The 21830-nt window shown below is 42.8% G+C and overlaps 1 protein-coding gene across 1 annotated transcript; it reads right to left on the bottom strand.

The window, feature by feature from the left end:
• Positions 1 to 77: 77 nt before the first annotated feature.
• TPGS2 (tubulin polyglutamylase complex subunit 2) lies at positions 78 to 21728 on the bottom strand. The gene is made up of 7 exons (XM_063181523.1): positions 21565 to 21728; positions 17010 to 17089; positions 9101 to 9188; positions 7590 to 7721; positions 5635 to 5748; positions 3802 to 3962; positions 78 to 2215 (listed from the first exon to the last, which is right to left on the bottom strand). The coding sequence occupies exons 1-7, from the start codon at positions 21635 to 21637 to the stop codon at positions 1988 to 1990; spliced, it is 876 nt and encodes a 291-aa protein (XP_063037593.1). The 5' UTR covers positions 21638 to 21728; the 3' UTR covers positions 78 to 1987.
• Between the last annotated feature and the right edge of the window lie 102 nt (positions 21729 to 21830).

The raw sequence follows: 21830 nt of genomic DNA, 5'->3' as shown, positions 1-21830 counted from the left end.
TCCATCCTGAACACTGCTCTTGCATTTGCATCCCACGCCCATGTGCTCCCCAAAGCATCTTCAAATACCCAATCACCTTGGAGGAAAATATTCAAATATTTATTGAAATACTATTAAGCACTTACAGCATGGCTTCATCCCATACAAATACCCATGAAAGCCTCACAACATCCCTGTGAGGTAGATTTGTCTTGTGTAATTATGTGGTGGTTTTTCAAAAATTAGAGATGATGCTGTTTAAATAGTCAATGCTTACTTGAAGACAGTGATTTTGATTTCCATATTCAGGCACAAAATGTATTGGGTACTACCATGATTCCAGTGTATTTGGAAGACAGAATAGCATAGAAAAGTAATGGAAACAAACAGGAGTAACTGAAAACCAGCAGTGAATGGGTTACAGTGCAGTTCTAACATGAAAAATTACAGTATAGAAAACAGCATTGGAGCTTCTAAGGCTGTAGGATCTCAGCAGCCCCTGGTGACATCCTGCCCAATTGAAAAGTGTCTGTTTCAATGGTCAGCTTTGAAAACGAATGTGTGACAAACCAAGGGGTCGTCCTGGCTGATGGGACTCAACACCATTGACTCTGTGCTCAGCAATTCCCACAAAGGGAGGCAACAAAGGATTTTGCAGCTTCTGGCTTCAGGATTATTGCAAATCATTTCACCATCTGAAAAGATACAGCACTGTCTTGGTTTGAAAAGACAGGTGTCTGCTAAGGAAGGCAGGAGCCTCTCCTGAACAGTAAACTGTAAACCCCCTCCCTCTGAATTGTTATAAATTTGAAATTAAGGGGGCTCTCAGGCAAAGATATGGGAGCAGGAGTAACAGTTCTTTATTACGGAAGAAAATAAAACAAACAATGCAGTAATACAAAACAACACTGACAGAGTAAGAATATCACCTGACACCCTGTTGGTCAGGGTGTTGGCAGCAGTCCAATTGGAATGGTGGCTGCAGTCCTGGAGTGGCAGGTGTGGTTCTGTTGGAGCAGTGATCCTGTAGAAAGGTGTAGTCTTCCTCTGAAGATACAGCGGTGGTGTAGATGGGCCTGGTCTTCCTCTGCAGATCCAGTGGAAAAGGCAGCTGCTCCTCTGGGAATACAGTGGAAACGCTGTTCTGGTGCCCCAAAATCTCAGATTATATCCAGGTAGGAATGCTTAGCTCCTCTCCCTGGGTGAAGCAGCTCACAATGGGATGCTGTAATTTTTATCAGTCATGCAGTGACACTCAATGGCCCATTAACAGCAGATATCTCCCAGGAAGGAGGATTGGTTTGTGGAAGAGATAAAGAAAACTGCCCAATTAACAGAAGACAACTGCCACACCTCTCACAGATGGTAAACAGAATACACATATTGCCTTCCAATCTAGGATGAGCTTGAAGGCCAAAAAGTGGTCTGGGCTGCAGAGCAAGTGGCTAATGCAGAGACATGGAAGTCTCAAGTCCCATTGTACCATGAATGTCAGAGCAGAAGTTGGATGAAGCACAGGGAAGTGCAGAGTTTGATTCTATGTGGACTGAAAGATACTTCTCTGTTCAGTGGGTTCCAGCCTGCTCCCACAGCATGCAAGGTCAGGATAGTTTTCTTTCAAAGGACATGGAAGAAACATCTTCACACTCTCTACTTCAGCATGGGTCTGGTTAAAGTTACAGTGAATTATATTTGCTTTCATTTCACTGCTGCAGTTGTACAGGAACAAATGCTTCCCTTTGGATCAGTGACATCAAAGGTTTCTTCATGCCCTCTGAAAAGTACATGCTGCAAGTAGCAGAAGGGAATAAAATTGATGTATCAATTTTTTTTAAGAGCCTCCAGGAACTACATCCACATTGCAGCTATATTTCATGCAAGCGCTGCAACGTGTTTTCCATGGGCACATCTATTCATGCACGAGGAACTTGGTCTGAACCACAGAGACTCTGCAGCAGAAAACATCAAAGCTTATTGCAAATGTTGTCCAGGGTCAGATCCAGCAGGCTCACTTCCTTGAAGAATTCCCTGCTAGTGAGGATGTCTTGGCAGAGGTCATGCTTGTGTGACTCTTTTGGGAGCCTGGTGGCTGTGGAGGCTGTTTTTTCTTGAGCACTGGAGTTTTGTTCTTGCTTTTAAATACCTTATTGGGGTCCAGCTTGTTCACAAAGGAATCTGCCTCTTCAGACAGGAGTGCTGTGTTGATGGTTATGGGTTTATACATGTTAAACCATTGCTGAAAGGCAGGATGGTGGGGAAGCACCAGGTTAAATTCAAACTGCAGTTGGACAATTCCACCTTGCTCCCCATCTTCCCCAAGTCTTGATCTTAATCCTATGCCACTTATCAGTTTGCAGTTTACAGGACTTGGAAGAGTGCTTGTGATAAGGATACACAAGGCTTGGCTACAGCCCCAGTCCTGGAACTGCATACCAGATAGGGAAGAGGAGAACCAGACACAATCCTAACACCACCTTTCCTGCAGTGTAACTCTTATAAAGAGTGAATCCTGGAGGATTCAGGAGGAATCAGGAGGAAACAGGAGGAAAAGCAAAAGGAGGGTATGAGACTAAATGACATTTATTTAGATTCCGATAAGCAGAAAGGATTAAAAAACCTTTGGAATTTATATGTGCTTATAAACTGAAAACAAACTAGTTGAACTTCTCAAAATGTAACATTCCTCCCTCTCTTCACACATAAAATAATGAAGTTTTTAAACTCCTTACACAAAGAATTTTGTGTTTGTTTGTCTTATTGTTTCTGTTTCTGATTTTCTATTTTTTCCATTAACAAGGTCAGAAAAAAAACTATAGTAGTTAAGGTATTACAAATCACAGTGAAACCATCAGCAAAGTGTTGAGCAGGACATACAGAAGTTCAATACAAAAATATAGATAATCATCTATTAATGTACTGCTTAGTGGAAAACAGCTTTAATATACCCCCTTTCAAGCTTTTAAAATGATAATGGTTAACAAACTAGGAGGATTTTAACCAAGAGGGGCTGCAAATGATTAGGGAATATACAAATGGTTCCTCTTAAGGTTTGGAAAGATACTGAACATAATAAAATATTTATAGCAGGAAAGTTACAGAAAGGCAGAGCACAGTGCCACAGCCTTGACTGATAAAGTCCAGTGCAGTGTAACAGGGAAGGCATCAGGAATGCGAAGAACCAAATTCTACAGCCACTGTTTGATGGGAAGTCAGGAGTGATTTTAGTAATTCTCATGTGCACACAGGACCAGGGAATCTCATGCTGGTAAGACAGCTGCTGTGTCTGGCTGAAGTGCAGGACACTCCAGTCCCAGCAGACCTTGCCAAGGTGCGCAGACACTGTGCTGGCTTACGAGCTGTGTTCAGTAGAATCATCAGCTCCATCCCCTGATCTCTCACAAGAGGAAGGATAGGGCTGAAGGCCCAGTCAAACACAGAAGAACAGCAGAAGCCTCTAATAGCAGAATTTTGGCATGGCAGAATAGTAATTTTAATAATAATAAATGACTGGAATGTTCACAAGGGTTTATGTAGAGGTCTTCTGTAACTACCTCTAGGACTTGAAATTGCCATTTTTTGGTCATAATTTTTATCAAGGCCCAACTTCTGAGAGAAAAGCAGGGTTAACACTATAGTAGTGAATTCAAACTACTGTGAAACAAATTACTGTTAACATGTTACTGGGAAAAAACTTGTGGTCCCTTCCACGGCTCAGCAGGGAGGACCCCCTGAGCTGACAGACAGTTTGCCAAAAGGTGGGAAGATGTTTTTCCAGTCTATACTAATGCAGAGTTACTGACAGGCTGGACTCTGCTGTCCTACCTTGGCCTGGGGGCTGACCCCATAGCTGGTGAAGGCATACTGCCACTGTGGGAGACCCAGGTGCGTGATGAGCAGGCGGTAGTAGGCTGTGAAGGTTTTGGTGAGGAAATGCCAATACAGAGCTCTGTCCAGGAACCAGATCTCTGTGTCTGGGGAGACCACTAGAATAAAACAAGCACAAATTACACCGTTGCTTTGCCGTATTAAGTTTAACCCCTGGGCCATTGTCAGGTGGGAGACACAACACACTCATCAGTAGGGCTGTTTCATGTACCTCCAGGCTTGCTCCAGCCCAGGTGCAGAATCCAGAACATGGCTTTGTTAAACTTCATACAATTGGTGGTTGCATATCTCTCTAATTTGCTGAGGTCACTTTGCAAGGCCTTTGAGGGAGACATCAACTCCTCCCAATTTAATATAATGGACAAACTAAGCACTCCTTCCAGTCCTGTGTCCAAGCTATTCATGAAGGCACTGAAGAGCCCAAGATGGACATTATCAGAACCCCACCAGTGACCAGCTATCAGCTTGATGTGATGACTATTTACTATTTAGCCCTATTTACTATAATCTTTTGTGTCATACCCATCACCCAGTGTTCACCCACTGCATGGGGTATTTGACTAGCTGTGTGCTGGACAATGAATGCAATGCTTGGACCATGAATGTGTTCCTTCACAACCTGGGAGTGACATGCTACATGGAACATTCTTGGACATCAGCAACTTTGTAGTATATGTTCAAAGTACAATTATGGCAAACATTTATCTGCCCCACAAAGTAAAAAGCAACTAACTCAATTGTCAGTGATCTGGACTACTGAATAGAGTCCAGAGTCTGGAAGTCACAGTAGTATGGGCTGCCAACAAAAACACATTTTGCAAAATCTTTCCACAGCGATCAAATATTTCTCTGGTGGTGACATCCTTTGTAGCATAAAAAGAAGGATTTTTGTTGGGAGATTGAGATGCTTAACACTGTCATTTAAACAGACTGCCCCTCTGTTGACATTGACACCTGCAACCAATGCTCCCTTCCTTTGCCTGGTTATCAACTGCATGTGCTGAAATCACTAACATGGGGAAGGGCAAGAGGACAAGAGCTTCCTGCCATGGCAGTTGTAGTCACACACAATGAAAAGTACAAGATAGCAACCCAGAATTTTTCTTAAGAACCTGTATATTGCAATTGCCCAATCCTAGACAGTAAACAGACATACATCTAGTGACCTGTGCACTGTGTCAGATGACAACTATTTTACAAGTGCCTTAGGTGTTTCACTACTCTCACTGATAACACTATCTCTGTATCTGTCAAAACAAACAGCTCAGCTCCCGTTTTTCACCTTTCCCATTAACCCTTCCTATGACATTTTGGCCTAGTTAGTACCTCAAGACCCAGCATCTGTGCACAAGGTGGAAGACCCAGTCTAATTCTGTCGCAGCTTTTTTTATCATTTACACTTTATTTCTAAGCAGAGTTATACCCTTTCTCATCAAAATGTAATGGCTTTGTTCCAAGACATTCAAGTAACTGGATTAGTGGAACTTTGTGTTATTTCAACTCAATTGTCTGTAGGTCACATGTGAATACTTCCCTGTTTCTATGCACGCAGAAATCACGAGTTATAACTCAGACTCCAACACTAAAAGGAGTGAAAATGTTAGATTTAGTTAAGATTTAGCTCCTGACTTCAGTGGAGACAGGACATCCCAGTAAAAATTTCACTTACATATAGCAAAGAAGACCAGAAATACAAGATAACTCTCCACATGTGACCTTCAGATACAATCCACAAGGAGAGATAGCTAACTTTTCTTTTTTCAGTCTTACCTGGTTCAGCATGCTTATAAACAAGACAGACTTTCCCATTCCCATTGCATGGGTCTAATTCAAAGATAAGACTACGAGAATCAAAGTGTGGCTTCTCTGGCTTGTCTCCATTACCTGAAACAAAGGAAAAAAATGTATGAAACATGTTTGGAAAACTGACTGTGACTCAGTTGCAAAAAGCCTATCTGTCTTATACATTAATAAATCAGCTGATGAGGAACTGAATCAAACAATTACATTTATACTTGTTGGAAATTATTAAGTTCCCCATGTTTAAAAGAAAACCAAGCAAAAAAACCTGAAAAAGTGAGAAAAATTTTCATCTTTGTTAGGAAAACAAACCACAGAGTCAAAATTAGATGGCTGAAAACAGATAAGCTGACTTCTATTTCCTCCCTGGCATTAAGTGAGTCAAGGTTTACAGATGTCACCCCTGAGGTTTGTCTAATCTTTTCTTAAAGGTCTCCAGTGTTAAAGAAGGCACAGGCACAATCTCTAGGTACTCAACCCAAATCCATCATTTATCACTTAGAAGTTTTCCTCATGGATCCTGAATCTTCCTTGCTACAACTGAAGCCCATTATTTCTGTTGCATAAATGATTCCTTTTTTTGTCCTGATTTATTTTTTTTCTAAGGAGGACAGGGAGTCTTGGGACAAGACTTCAATGAAATTGCAGAGATATTTATTTCTCCATACATTCCAGTGTGACATCAGCATCCTTCTCCACAATCACATCTGACTCTTATTCAACTTGAGACCTTTAACCATCACTGAGCATTTCTAGAAGATCAGGACTGCAGCCAAACTGAATATCAAAACTACTTTCAGCCACATTTAGGAGCTGGAAGAACTTACAGAGGTCTTGTCTGTAAGAGACAAGACTGAAATCAAATAGCACTCCTTTAAGAAATTGGTGTGACACCTGGCTGTGTTCTTATCCTCTTGTTTTTTCCAGGTGGATGTGAGAGCTCTGACAAAATGAGTGGGCTTTTTTTCTTTTTTGTTCTTTCCAAATAGCAGCATTCCCAGCATTTCTAGGCAGGGTAGCCTCATAGTTATATGTGCATACCAGTTACTTCTCCAATTCCAGCTGTCTTCACTACCAAAACAAAACCTGTTATCTTTTGTTCATTTAACACCTTAAGGACACAAAGATTTTGGAAGCTGAATCACTGGAGCAAGGCTCAGGTGAAAGTTTAAACAGGGAAAAGGCCTGTTAAAAGAGGATGCAGATAACACTAATCCCCATGACATTCACAGCACACAGATGTACCTGCCAAGGCAGTAGGGAACTAATAAGATATGTAATAGATCCAGCCCAGGAGACAGAGAATTAGAGAATCACAGAATGGTTTGGGTTGGAAATGGACCTGGAAGATCATCTTGCTCCAACTGCCCTGACAGGGACAGGCACACCCTTCTCTAGACCAGGTTGCTAGACCAAGCAATCCCCATCTACCTGGAGTGATGTAGATTTATTGTAGAGTGGAAGGGACACTAAAGACCATCTTGTTCCAATTTCCCTGCCATGGGGGATAGCTGAGGTGCTGAGAGAATTGGATTTATTCAGCATGGAAAAGAGAAGGCTTCAGGGTGATCTAATTGTGGCTTTCCAGTACGTGGAAGGGAGCCCACAAAAAAGATGTAGAGGGACTTTTTCCAAGAATATGTAGTGACAGAATAAGGGGGAGTGGCTTCACACTGACAGAAGGCAGATTTACATTTGATACTGGAAAAAATTCTTTTGTGTGAGGGTGATGAAGTGCTGGCATAGGCTGCCCAGAGAAATTGTGGATGCTCCAACCCTGGAAGTGTTTAAGGCTATGCTGGATGGAGCTCTGAGCAACGTGGTGGAAAAGTGTTTGGTCCACATATCTTGCGCTATATTCTAACATTAATAGAACAAAAGGGATGAGATAGAGCAGGTTTTCTAGCCTGTTAACTGTGCCTTACCTTCCTCATCTGTGTCATCTTCCAGGTCAGCAAGAGTTGGAGCGCTAGGCAGAGTGTACATGGAGGAACCACCAAGCCGGCACAGCTTTGAGATGCTGTTAATCACCATGGAGCCCAAGGGCATCGGGGTATCTGCAACAAAACCAAGCATTAATCACGTCCAGTGTCAGGAAGGCATGGCAGGCATTTATCTTCCTCCAGACATCAACCTCTGTGGGGTGAAGAATGTTTATACAAAAGTAAAAATGAGGCTTTTTCAAACACAGACTCCCACTTACATGCGATGCAACACCATCTCAGAGCTATAAAGGTATGGGAATTACACTGCTGGCAAGGACTGTGCTGCAGCTGTTAGCTCAGAGCTGTGAAAAACTAAAAATCCTGGCTACAGGATTACAGCTTCTTCCTCAAAACTCTTTTCCCTCCTACTGCCCTTCCTATCAGAAACCAACCCACAAATTCACAGCTTACTGGCCAGCTTGTCCTCTTCCACTCCATGTATCTGTTTAAGGTGCATCCTCATGGTTCCCACTTCCACAGTGCCTTTTATTAGTGCATTAAATGTGGGTGCTCTTCAAAGAATCCTACAGGACCTGTCACTTGTCTGTGTTTCTGAGGACCCACACTGTTAGCAGACATCAAGGCAGCAAGCACCCTGTTAAGCCACGTGCCAGTATGATGGGTCTCAGAAGGCACTGCTGGATGTTTGCTCAAACAAGACAGTTGTACCAGCAGCCTTGGTCTCTGTACACTTGTGAGCCCTGAAAACAAGACAGTTTTACCAGCAGCCTTGGTCTCCATGTACTTGTGAGCCCTGAAAACAAGACTCCACAGAGGTCATTAGTCCCCCTTGAAACATGACGAGAGTCATGCAGGTGCTAAAGCACTGATGTGAACTGTCTCTGAAATGCCATTTCACTTCCTGAGGAAGACCCTGCATTTGACACCCATCTCCAGAAGTGAGCAGTGTCCACGGCCCAACTGGAGAACCCTGCCCGAAGGCAATGAGAGCCAGGAAAACAGCTGCAGAGTGAACAAACTACCTGATTCTTGCTGAACGAGGATGGAAAATGAAGCTTGGACTTCAGCTGGTGGAAAGCAGAATCAGGCTCCAACACGTACATACACATTTTAATGAGAAAGAAGCATTATCAGAGGGTGAGTCTTCCTACTGATTTATGATGGGATAATGAGCTACAGTTGTTTCTCTCTATATGAACTACAGAGGGAGTTAGGTATGAGGTTTAAATGACACACCTAAATCTGAGTGTCAACAGATGGCCAGTATATTACAGAACAGAATTTATGTCATGAATAATTAGTTTCTTGCCAGAAAGAAAGAGTGTCTGCACCTCTTTTGTGGGATGCCAGAATATACAAGCAATAGATTTTTTCCTGAGAGATGTGTATTGATTGTGCATGAACTAAGTTGGAAATTAAAGAGGTTCTGCAGAAGGAGGACTGGCTGCAATGAATTGAGCTTGTCAGTGGAGGGGGACACAGGGACTCACCATCAGTCTTCACACTCCAGGTCATCTCGAAGCCATCGGTCATCAGATAGAAGTTCTTTAAATCCTCAGGTAATACACAGGAGTTTTTCTGCAAATAACAATCAAAGTGTAATGGGAAAATGCAGAACATGCGCCAAACCCTTAGAACAATTGAAAATTGGTACAGAAATATTTGCCACAAAGTTCCCTGCTTAACTCCAAGGTGACTCAAATCAATTCAAATATCTCATTTTAAAGCCTCGAGGAAAAAACTGTGTATTTCTCGGAACTCTGCTAGTCTTAACAAAGGTAGCTTGGGAAAATTTCACAATGAGCAGTTAGTCACCACAAAATTATTACAGCATTGTTCCCAAACTGAGACATCGTGTTACCTTTTGAGATTAGCAGCCACTCCAAACTCACATAAATCAGAACAATTAGCTTTTTCATATATACGGCTTAAAATAATAGGGTTTTGCTTTAAGTGAAATCAGACTAAACTTACCTATTCCACTAAAGCATGTACAATATCAGCACAGCGACTCTCCTCTTCTGGGGGATTTCAGCTCCAAGTAGGTGTAAGAAGCATAGACTCAAAAGCTGCACATACTCAAGTAAATCTGACATTTCACTTAACAAAAAGTATGTGTGCAGGCACATGCAAAGCCAGACTCAGAAATCTGCTGGTCTGGCTTCATCCCTCCAAACTTCAGTGAATGGCTGTGGCTCCTAAGCCTGCTTCCTTTTGAGCCACCAGCGAAAGAAGCAATCCCAGTGAGTTTGAGTTTCTAGGAACCAGAAAACAACTCCTATACCTGTGCTGGTTGTGGAAGGAGTCATTCTTAACTTAGACTCTTCAGCTGAGCTGCAAATACAAGGATGGAAGGATAAAGGCTTAACCCTCGGAACAAAAAGAAGGCCAAAGAACCATAGGCATTTGCTGACCCTCCTCCTGGGGACAGGACTGGCTGCAGACCAGTGACCCTCTGCTCTTGCTGAAGTGTCAAGTACAAAAAATCAAACAGAATGGAAACCTGCCATTTTTAATAACACAAACAAGAAGCATGACTGAAAGAGTTACTTGCTGGTCTGTTTGTAACTTTTAGAGAAAAAAACAGATTGACTCCAGTGAGTTCAAATTTAAAATAGTCACATTCAGGGCTCCCAAAATATCAGACCTCAAAACTCAGGAGAGTGTCCCGTGATCGAGGTTCCACAATCTGTGTATGCTGATTTGCCCAAGGGCTGCACCACTCTCCTTGTGGAAAAGTTTCATTAAATAAAGACAGAATATTCTATAACCAGTAGCTAAGGAAAAGGAAGATGCACATCCAGTTCAAATACCTCTGCTTCACTTGGGGCATGAATTTTTTAACATTTCAAGAGAAGAGAGATGTACCTATCCAGCAAGAGCACCCTGCCAGCTGTGAATCCAACTGCAATGCTGGCCTCTAGTCATCAGCTGCTGGATGAGCAAGGGAAGGTGCTGGTCTCATCCTGTTCACATGTCCTCCCTCCCCTAGGACCAGAACAGCCTTTCTGCCTGTTAAAGCCTTATTCACTGACACTTTCTTTGGGTTATCACAGTCTCTGTCTCCTAAACTGGGGTGTACACACTATGTAGGAGCACCTAATCTGCCCACAGCCTTGTGCTTGTTAATTTACTTTTAAAGCACATCCATTAATGTTGATTGCCTGCTACTGAAGAGTCCCAGACACTAATGGCTTTGCAGCTTGCAATAGGGCAGGTCACTTCACTTGCTTCATCAAGCAGCCTGGTCACTAGCTCAGAGCCCTCTTAATCCAGACAGAGAAAATCTTCAGGGTCCACAGATAACCTGACACTGCAGAGGCTGTTTTTAGAAGAATTTAACATCCTACGACAAGAGTCTGCTGATGGCTGAGGACCTGGTGGTAAGTTTAAGGTGATTAATAAACCACATGGACATATCTGAAGTTCTTCAAATGCTTTTCACAAACACACCTTCTTCTGTGGTTCTCCTCAGTCCTAAATATTTATAATTTCATGCTGTGCTTTCATCACTTCCAGTTTCAAGCTGTACCTGTAAGCACAGTGACTATGGCTAAAACTATGAAGAAAGAAAGTCTGACAGACCAGCTACAAAGCCTCAGCAGAGTACAAAAGTTAACATAACACTTCGACTACATTTCAAATCCCCCAATTCAAACTAATTCATGGCAGCAGTAAAAACACATATGTGAATTGGTCTCCTGGCTTCTTCTCCAAGCAGGAGAACCAGATCCACTAGGATGACAAAATCCAAGGTTTAAAAACTTCCACTGCAGTATCCACATAAATCCTGCTACAACTCAGGCACAGCCCAATTTAGCAAACATAGCTAAGACAAGAGAAAAATCAAATCTGAATAGGTTTTATGCTCTGAATCCTCCTTTTGAAAAAGATCAACATGTGACTGTTTCTCCAGATGGCCACTGTCTGACTTTATTTCAGGATTCTCTAACCCACACTGGTGCAAAATATTCGGGTAGAAAATGCAGTACCAGAGCAGGTCTGGGGTCTACAGAAAAAGGCCTGTAAATAGAAAACTTCATTAGCACCCATTTCTCTCATCTGATGGAAAGGATTTATGAATCTGTCACATTGTGCTTAGTCACATGACCATATGACATCAGAACAGTAATCTGACAGAAGTCAGAGAAACAAGACACTATATACTAAAAATGGCTTATAAAATTCTATGTTCTTCTCACTCAACTGGTAGTTGTCAGGGTTGTGTTCTCCAGCCCCACAAAATACATGTCAGACTTGGCTTAACCACAGCCCTGGCAAGCAGCTGTTTTCATTCCAGTTATCTGGTTACACTCATCAGTTCATAAAACAAAATATCCCAAGTGCTTAATATGGTGTGAGAGGTCTATTCCTTTTCTTTGTTCTTTGTAATATCTCAAAATAGTCTCCCAAGAAAGCACCGTCCATTTAGTACAAAGAAAATATGAGAATCTGATTTTTGTGGTGAGGACCTGATTAGAAATGGATCCAAAGCTAAGAACCCTGACATACAGCAATTCACTTGAAACGCTGTTGAAAGAATGTCTCTCAAGCACCTATACTAAAGAAACAGAAAGCAATCAAAACATATAGCTCTAGAGAGACTTCTCTAAAAGCATGAATAAGTTTTACCCAACTTTTGAGGAGAGAAGGAAGGCATTCATGTCACTTCTCAGGGCTTCCAGGAATTAGACCACATCAACAGCCACCCTTCTCTCTCCTTAATGTCCTGCAGTTTTATGGTTGGTTTGTCCTAGCTGTCAGTGAATGTTGATGTTAATTTATGTAACATATTGAAATGTTCTTGCACCTTTAATAAATCTGACCTGGGGAGCTCCCAGGACATCACCTTGATTTTCTGGGGCTGCAGGAGACTTGATCCCCTGCTGCAGAGAACAGGATTTCAAAGTTCTCTTGAGGATATTGTGCAGCCAGTTTTTCAATATGTTATAAAGCTTAACAAGAGGGGGAACACATGTAAGAAACACTACTTACTTCCCAAAAGTCCTCCAGCCTGTTCCCCATCATGCAGCTTGAAGAAACATAGCTTACCTCATGCACTGGCCCTGCTGGATCCAGTTCCCATCTCTCCCACAGTCACAGCCACAAGGCAAGCTCAAGGTGGGTAGATGCTGGGCTCATGGGGATCCGGGATGGGAGGCTTGGCTAATATTGAGGGTGGACATGAGGGATGCCAAGAAGGATTGTTGAAGGTGCACACCCTGCGTGCATACTTAGACTCAAAAAGATGCTGTAGAAGCAAGGGGGATGACATTCCACACGTGTGCTGGAAACACTATGCAGCAGAGAGGGAGCAGCTCAGGAGGTTCCTGGATTGTGTGTAAGGGTTCAAATGAGGAACCAGGAAACTACAGGCCTGTCATCCTGAGTTCAGTGCTGGGGAAGCCATGGAGATCTTCTTGAGTGCCCATCACATGGCACCTACAGGAGATCCAGGAGATCAGGCCCAGCCAGCATGGGTGTGTGAGAGGCATTACTGCCCAACCCAATCTTCTTTTATAACACAGTGACCCTCTTAGTGGATGAGGGAAAGTCCAGGGATGTTGACTTCCTGGGCTTTAGAACTAAAGTCTTTGACACTGAATCCCATAGAATTCTCCTGGAGGTACCAGCTGCTTGTGGCTTAGATGCTCTGTTCTCTGAGTTAAAACTGGCTGCTGGCCTGGCCCAGAGGGTGGTGGTGAATGGAATTACTTGCAGCAGGCAGCTGGTCACTAGTGGTGTCCCCCAGGGCTCTGTACTCTACTGTTTTTTATCTTTACTGATGATCTGAGTGAGGGAATCAAGAGCCCCTTTAGTCAGTTTGAGACAAGGCCCAGCTGGGTGTGAGTGCTGATCTGCTGGAGGGCAGGGGGGCTCTGCAGAGGGATCTGCCCAGGCTGGATCCACAGGCCCGGGCCAGTTGTGTGAGGTTCAACCAGGCCAAGTGCTGGCTCCTGTCCCTGGGTCACAGCAGCCCCTGCAGCTCCAGCTGGGACAGCGTGGCTGGGAAGCTGCTGAGTGGGAAAGGCCCTGGGGGTGCTGGTTTCCAGGGGCTGGGCACGAGCTGGGGGTGCCCGGGGGCCAAGGAGGCCAAAGGCCCCGGGCCTGCGTCAGCCATGGAGGGGCAGCAGGAGCAGGGCAGGGCCCATCCCCTGTGCTGGGGCACGGCTGAGGCCACGCCTGGAATCTGTGCTCAGCTTTGTTTGCTCACAGCAAGAAGGACACTGAGGGGGCTGGAGTGTGTCCAGAGAAGGAAACAGAGCTGGGGAAGGGTCTGGAGCACAGGCTTGAGAGCAGTGGCTGAGGCAGCTGGGGGTGTTCAGACTGGAGAAGAGGAGGCTGAGGGAGATCTTTTCACTTTCTAACACCTCAGAGATACTGAAAGTACCTGAAAGCCAGGTGTGGGTCAGGTTTTTCTCCCAAGTAATAAATGAGAAGAACAAGGGAAATGGTCTCAGGTACCTGTGTCCCTCTAACTTAAATGCAATTTCCTATTTTTTGAAAACCAAAACAAGGATGTAAGTGACTCATTTGGACACTGCACCAGAGTGCCTCCTAGCAGTATTTCAGTGTAACACCCATTTCTAAAAATTGCATGTGGACTGGAGTAGAGCCACTGCTGGCCTAATTTTAGGAGTGTGAAAGATTTCTTAGGATGATATAGTTATTACCACTGGTTTTCTGGTGACCAGGTAACTGTCTCTACTCCCTCTTTTACTTCTTGTTTTACCCATGTAAATACACTTGGCAATCATACACCTTAGGTATTTTTGTGTGTGTGCTGATTTCCAATAAATTCTTCAGGAGCGATTTCCTGACATGTAACAATTAGCAGCTCTTTCTGCATTGGAAAAAATTTCTTCTTCTCTCCTACAGCATTACTGCACTAAGTGCTGTCATGAAGCTCAGTTCCCCCTGCAAAGCTCCATGGCAGCTAAGGGACATTCAACAAGCTTAAGATTTTAAAGATTATTTTAATCTCAACACGGTGAGATTTTAAAACACAGCAGTATTCAGTTACGTAGTAGCACAAACATGGCACAGCACAATTTAGAAAACACAGCTGGTGGAAAGAAAAAAAAAATGCATATATACCCAGCATGAATAAAATAATATGTTAATTAATAATTTTTAAAAGATTGATTTTCTTTTAAGAACTTCTGAAGACCTGGATTTTTTTCTCAGTAAAGCAATCTTTCCTTGCAAAACTGAAATGGGACTGGAAAAATTTATTCCATTAAACAATAATCTAAAGAATAAAGCTTTTATTTGGTGAGTCAGTGGAATGCCCCACAATATAAGTCTTAATAGAGAAGTTGTTGGGGGAAAAATAATGTAGTTTTGGGAACAGTTTCACCAGTTTTTCCTACATCACAGAAAAATAGTTTCATAATTTCATAACGAAATATGTGGAGGGAAGTTAAAAATATACTCTGGCGAAATCTTGTTAAAAATCTCAGCCACGGACAAATGATCATGTGTATGAGTATTGCCACCTAGTGGCCGTAAATCCGATAAAAACAAACGTATTCAAATTCAAGAAAGGTAAGTTTCAGGAAAAATGAGGAACAAGCTCATCCTGGAACATCTTTGTGAATTGTTGAGTGCATTCCACCTAATCATCATGGCAGGACATTTTGTCCTGCAACTGTGTAGACTGGGTTAGATTTACACTTCATCCTCAGAATTCGAGGGAAAAAAAAAGGAAAAAAAATCCAGTTACCTTTTAATTTGAGAAGAGAGCTTTATTTTTTTTAATTTAAAAAAAAAAAAGTCAACTCAAAGGGAACCAAAACTGAAGAAACAGACAGCGAAGTCCTTCACTATTAGAAGTCCAACACAACTGTACTCATTTAATTTTCAACATTTACATCCACAATTGACTTAGTCCATTGCTGGGCAGGGGGGGAGGGTGGGAACTGAAATTTGCTTTGGCTTCTCTTGAATGAAGTGCTTCGGCTACAGCATTTGTTTGGCTTTACAAGAATAGCTCATTTGTGAAATAAACCCATTTTAGTTTAGAGGAGAAGCAGCACTTGAAAATGAGAGGAATGAGCAGCATGTCCAGGAGAAGCAGTCCTCTCCACTCAACAGAAGAATGAGCAAATATTACTCTGTGTTCCCAGACCTGATCTGGCTCGGAGTCATGGTGCCTCAAACTTTCCAGCTCAGGTAACCCAATACCTGAACAACAGCTAGAGGAAACCAGGGATCGGTTTACACAAACCTGAAAAACAGGACATTTCTCCCTGACCACAGTTGCTGACTTCTGGACAAGTTTCAGTAAGTAACACACAGGTTTACACTACATATATTCTGACCTGGAATATATATATATATGTATTATATATATTCTTGATAAATGTCACTAATTGGAATAAGGCATTGCCAAAACTAGTGTAAGACTTTTCCTCACTGTTTAGGAAAAGCAGTAAATGGCTCGGTGTCAAAGGGGAAGGTATTTTATGCAGTGGTAAGAGCAGTGTCTGGGAGCAGCTGCTTTAGGCCACAGCCAGGGTTAGAGCAGAGGGGGGATGATTCACTCAACTCCATTCTCTGCCATGTCCCTTTCCAAGGGCCACAGTGCTTCTACTGTCCCATTCCTAAACAAACAGCACCTACCAAGCAGTTATTCAACCATGGCCATGGGATTTATGAAGAAATGTATATTCCAAAAGGGGAATGAAAATGGCCTGAGTCACACAACAGTTTTCAGGAGCCCTCTGATCACACAGACCGATGCAGTAAGGTCAGATAATGCAGAATGAAAGTAGCACGTGTCCTTCACAGTCTTCTACAACAGGCAACGCGACATGCCCTAGGCAAGAGATTGGGTTGGGCAGCCAAAGATGTGAAAGAAAGGGATATGAGAAACTGAAGCGAATGGCTGAGACTAAAAATAGAAAAAGATAACTGGAACAAACTGGGTAGCTCAGTGTTATTTGCCAGCTTGAGGCCTTACCTTTAATGGCCATGGATCATAAAGCACTGCTTCATTTTGTTTGAAAGGGAGTTGGAAAATGTTTTCGGACCTGAAAACAGAGCAAACAGAAAACTGTTTGCTCCCAACTGAGTCACCACTGTAGCTGCCTACTACAGTTATGTGGTTTCTTTTTAGAAATTCATTATAGAAATTCATTATATTTTTAGAAATACATTCATGCTGAATGTACCCACAGTGGTGATGTTTCTCTAACAAATCAGGTACATGTGACAGCCTAAAACAGTGATACCTGATTAAGAAAAACCCAGCAACACCTGCTTAGGCTGCACTATACATCAAACTTGGTAACAAGCTGTCTCATAAACACAAAGTTGCCACTGCACTTGACATTCTCCATGGGCTGTTGCACATTCAAACTAACCTCACTGCAGTTTTACCAGGAAAATACTCACTTGTTCCCAAGAGACGATTGTGTGGCGTTCAGCTGGCTCCTTTTCCACAAAATTTACTTCAGCAACTCCTGGGGAAGTCTCTGAAAGGAAAAGAGGAGCACGTTTGCAGCTGGCATGGGTGACAGCAACACTGTGAGACAGACAATTTTGCAAACTAATCTGAGCGACAGCCAGGGAAAAGGCATTAATGATTGCAAGCACTGTGCTGGTGACTGAGCAGTCACTTTCTTTTGTCTGTAATTGTACTTTGCATGTCTTGGCATGAGGATGTCTAATGCTGAAGAAAATGTTATCCTTCGATTTTTTTAATACATATATATATATGTACATGTCATTGTATGTCTACACATACACTAATTAAGCGGGTGGCATTCCTGCCCAGGGTGGGAGGGGCTAGAACAAGATGATCTTTAAGGACCCTTCCAACTCAAACCATTCTATGATTCTATGATGTAATCACATCCAATTTGTCTTCAAGGTGTGATCTTTTGCACAGGTTTTCATGGAAAAATGGAAAAAAAAATCAGTGATGGGTTTTGAGGAAAACTCCTACAGGGGGATGAATCTTTATTTGCAAGCATGCCCTGTGGTTTCTGTTGAGTAGGATATTCTCACCTGGGCACAAGATGTAGTGCACTGCTGCTGTGAACTGCTAACAACCCTGTTCCACAAGGGCAGGCACATTTCAGCTCTGGTTTCAGTGCATTTGGACAGACACACAACCTGATCATGCTGAAGGGATCTGCATGAGCAAACATCAATCCTCAGGAACCTCAGCTGGACACATGAAAATTTGTTACAAGCACTGAACTCCTATCAATCTATAGAAATCTTCTGAATATTTTATGGGAAAGAATGCTATATAAATGTAAGATACTAAGCCTCATGGTGCTTGCAGGTGCGTGATGGCAGAATAGACTCCTTTACAATTACTATTTTATAATGTTTTATGTCATCCACAGCCAACTGAAATAATTCCCACTGACATAATTCTCTTTGGATCAAGTCCAGAAAGACTACTAAATTGTTGTGGGAACTGCAAGCCCAGCAGACAGGGCCATGGAATAGAAGTGATAACTATGCAAGGCTTTCAAGACTGGGTCTGCTGTGAAAGTATTGGCCCCTAAAGCAGTCACACACATTACAATTGCTTTTTGGTAAAACATACACAGTGCACCAGACAGGAAAAGCAGGCACTAGAGAGCTTTGGTTTGTTTTTTATCTTCCATGCCAGGCTTTTAATTCTATCAATAGCATTGTTCTTGCCTGTTCTGTTGGTGGAACAGTGGCACTCAGTTTCAGGAAGCCTCCACTTCAGTTGGAAATACTGATTGTTACATTGTCAGATAATTGAAAAGAAAAAACATGGCATCAGATAAATAAACTCCAAGTTAAAGACATTAAAAAAATTTCATAGTCGGTCACACAGGTAAATTTGTCTGGCCAAAGGGGTCCTCCAACATACAGAAGACTCTGAGGTTTCACAAAGTTTCACTTCTTGTAGGTGGGTCCAAGGCGCGGTGATCTGTTCCTTGCTCAAATATACGCTGTCTGAACAAGAGAGTGGAATCAATTACCTAACCAGCCTTTTCCATCTAAGCTATGTAAACCTTATGACAAGTGGAAGAGATCATAATAACAGAGTAATTGTTATTTCTGTGATCAAAGAAAACAGCAGGGATGTTTAATTCATCATGTACAACATCTTGGCTGGGATGACAGAAGATTAAATATCGTATCAGTCAAAGAAGAAGTCTAGAAATGAGAGAATGCAACTTCTAAAGAAGTCTGAACCAAATCCAACATCAAAAGAAAGAGAAATTCCATCTTAAAAGCCCAAACATTATATTAAAAATATACTGTGGGTAAATTGAAGACCATGTTTAACAGATGCACGTAGGTATGGACAGGAGCACCACTGAACATTTGGGTAAATTTTGCAATGAGTTGTTTTTTCCTTCCAGATGGAAGAAATGAAGAAGCCACTTTAGTGTCACCTAGATACATGAAAAAGCTTAACTTCTTCAGACTACACCCTATAAATTAATCTGAATGAAGATCATCGTAAACTCTGCCCTATTTTTAGGACATTTCGTCTGGAAGCTCCCAAAACCACGTTGCAGTATTAATCAGAAACAGTCAATGTAATGGTGTGACACAAAGCTGAAGCAGGAAATCACAGGATTGTCAGTCTTTACAGTACTGCTAATACTGCCTGTAAGCTGGCTAAACTCTCAGGCTAATTTTAAAATTTTTCAATAGTTACATTCTTATCTAATACAGAGCGCTAACAGCGAAGTATGGTTCCATCTTGGGCATTCCAGAAGAGCTAACACCTTCCATTCTGACTTAGTTATGAATAATAAATCTTTCTGGAATTTTCTATTACTCACAGAACTTCACCAAAATGAGCATTGGCAATGGGAAAGATCTCTCCCTTTTTTCCCCTCAAGGTATAGCTTCCACAGTGCTTATGAGAAAAATCCCTTCTTGTAGGGACTTCCACAGAGACTAAAGTTAAAAAAAACCCCAAACCAACAAAACAATGCCTGATTGTACTTTACCTTAGGCAGAAAATATCAAGTGACTTCATGAGACTTTCCGAAAGATTTACAGTAAAATAGTTTCTAGTAGTAATAAATACAGAGTGAGGCGTCACTCTGAACGAGATACCCTTTGTTATTTGAAAGAAACAAGCACTGAACAGACTGGTTATGTTTTTCAATTAGCTAAGCAATTTTAATTAATTTGGTGGCACAGTTGAAATGCCTTGGACTACTTCACTGGAAAATATGTGCCAAATTCCCAGAAGGTGTGGAGAGACAGAGAAAAGGAGTAAAACATCACTGAGATGGACAGATGGACATTGCTGTATTGCATAGTACAAGTTGTCAGCAACACAGAGAGAAAAGAAAAAAACACAAACCAGGAAACACCTTCCATGTGAAAGGGACATTGCAGGACTTTCAGAGCCATACCTACATTGCCATGTCCTGCTGGTGCAGACATAATACCTACCCAAAACCATTTATATGGCAACACAACATTCGGACACAGCTCACATCTCACAGCTCTCACACACCTGAGGGTGGTGAAAATGTGGGCAGGGCTAGTAATTTTTTAAAGAGCTACTTCAAAGAAGCTTTTGCCATGATGATCATCATCAGTTTCACTCACAGAGCAGAGATAACGTTATCCTGACCTCACAACTAACAAAACAAACAAACAGGAGAAAAATCCACCCACCACCTCCCTCAAGAAGTCTAATAATAAGTCAGTATGACAACACTGATCAGAGATTGAGGGTGAAATCCTGTCCTCACTGAAGCTCAGAGAAAGAATTTAACCCTGATCTTTTAATCTCATCTGTCTGAGCAGCTATCCAAACCCATGTGCAACTATAGATACACTGAGGTTATCAGGTGAAACTCAATGCCTCTTTGGGGTGAGATAATAACAGAGCTCACTTTTGGCTCTAAGATTCCCAGAAAGAAATTCCAGGACTGCAATTTGCAATCTTGTTGTACACATAGTTTGGGATAGATGCATGGCTTTTCAGCCTTAGAAATAAGACATTCCTGTGCTCTGTGCTGCTGATGTATGAAAGGTCTAATGCTGAAATCCTTTGTACACACAAATACTTGCACAAATCCTTGTGATTCCACTCATATGAGTAAAGTTTTGTCTGAGAATACCTCCTTTGGATGCCTTGCATCCTGCTGAACTTCAGAGGGAGCTGAGGGGATGCAAGAAGGCTCAATATCTGAGCAAAACCTGGAAATGACAATCAGGGCATTTTGTGGAACAAGTCTCAATGTGGGAATGAACTGCAGGGCAACTATTTATGGGGATCTGATCCCAAGCAGATTGACAAATCGGCCTTTGACCAGAACACTGATGAACCATACCAAACTCCCCTTGATGGGGCACACTCCCTGCTGACCCTACCTTACCACAGAGGACCAAATTTAGGCACGATTTACATAGGAAGGTTGTGTGGAGACCTCATAGGAACATTGCAATATCTGGAGAGGGCCTAAGGGAAGCTGGAGAGGGACTATTCATTATGAACTTTAAGTGAGAGGACAAAGAGTGATGGGTACAAATTGAAAGGGGGGAAATTTGGGTTGGGTATTACGGAGATTTTCACTTTGATGGTGGTGAGACATTGGCAGGTTTGCCCAGAGAAGCTGGGGATGTCCAGCCCTGGCAGTGTTCAAGGCCAGGCTGGATAAGGCCTTGAGTAACCTGCCCATGGCATCAGGGCTGGGACTGGATGATCTTTGAGGTCTCTTCCCCCCTTTTAACATTCAATGATTCCATGATTTTTCATAAAACACCACCTTCTTCTTCTCTGGTGTTTATGAAACTCCTTAAGTCGAGAGATCCGGGATTCCTGCCGTTGCTTCCAGAAACAAGGATGTGTCTGTGTGTGTGCATAGGCTGCTCAGCTGAGCAATTCACAGGAGGGGCTGTCACAAACGGGTGGCTCCCCCGCCCACGGCCTGCCCCCGGCCTCCCCCCGCCCCGTGGGCTGTAGCTCAACGCCACTCACCCAAGATCCTTGTGACGCCCAAGGTGAGCTTGTCCAGGTAGGGCTTGATGCCGGTGGGGAGTTTTTCCTCCATCCTCCGCGGGACCCTCCTGTCTCTACCCAGCCTGACAGAGAACAATGCCTTTCTGGCCTTTCTACTGTCCCGTAGCCGCAGGGTACGCTGGGAGTAATAGTTCTTCCGGGCGGTGTCCTGGTCGGCCCATGGCGGCCGCCGGCGCTCAGAGGACTTCTATTCCCGGCAAGCCTCGCAACCCTCCGCGTTCCTA

This window comes from Melospiza melodia, chromosome Z, assembly GCF_035770615.1.
Source record: "Melospiza melodia melodia isolate bMelMel2 chromosome Z, bMelMel2.pri, whole genome shotgun sequence".
Taxonomy (NCBI): domain Eukaryota; kingdom Metazoa; phylum Chordata; class Aves; order Passeriformes; family Passerellidae; genus Melospiza; species Melospiza melodia.
Note: the sequence above shows the minus strand (reverse complement) of the source record. Positions and strands in the feature narration are given on the sequence as shown.

Coding starts and splice junctions, on each gene's coding strand:
- TPGS2 (XM_063181523.1), bottom strand. CDS start 21,637: ATGGAGGAAAAACTCCCCACCGGCATCAAGCCCTACCTGGACAAGCTC. Junction 9,189..17,009: donor CAATCGTCTCTTGGGAACAA/GTGAGTATTTTC, acceptor TGTTATTTGCAG/AAAAACTCCTGTGTATTACC. Junction 2,216..3,801: donor GGGTCAGCCCCCAGGCCAAG/GTAGGACAGCAG, acceptor CCTGCCTTTCAG/CAATGGTTTAACATGTATAA.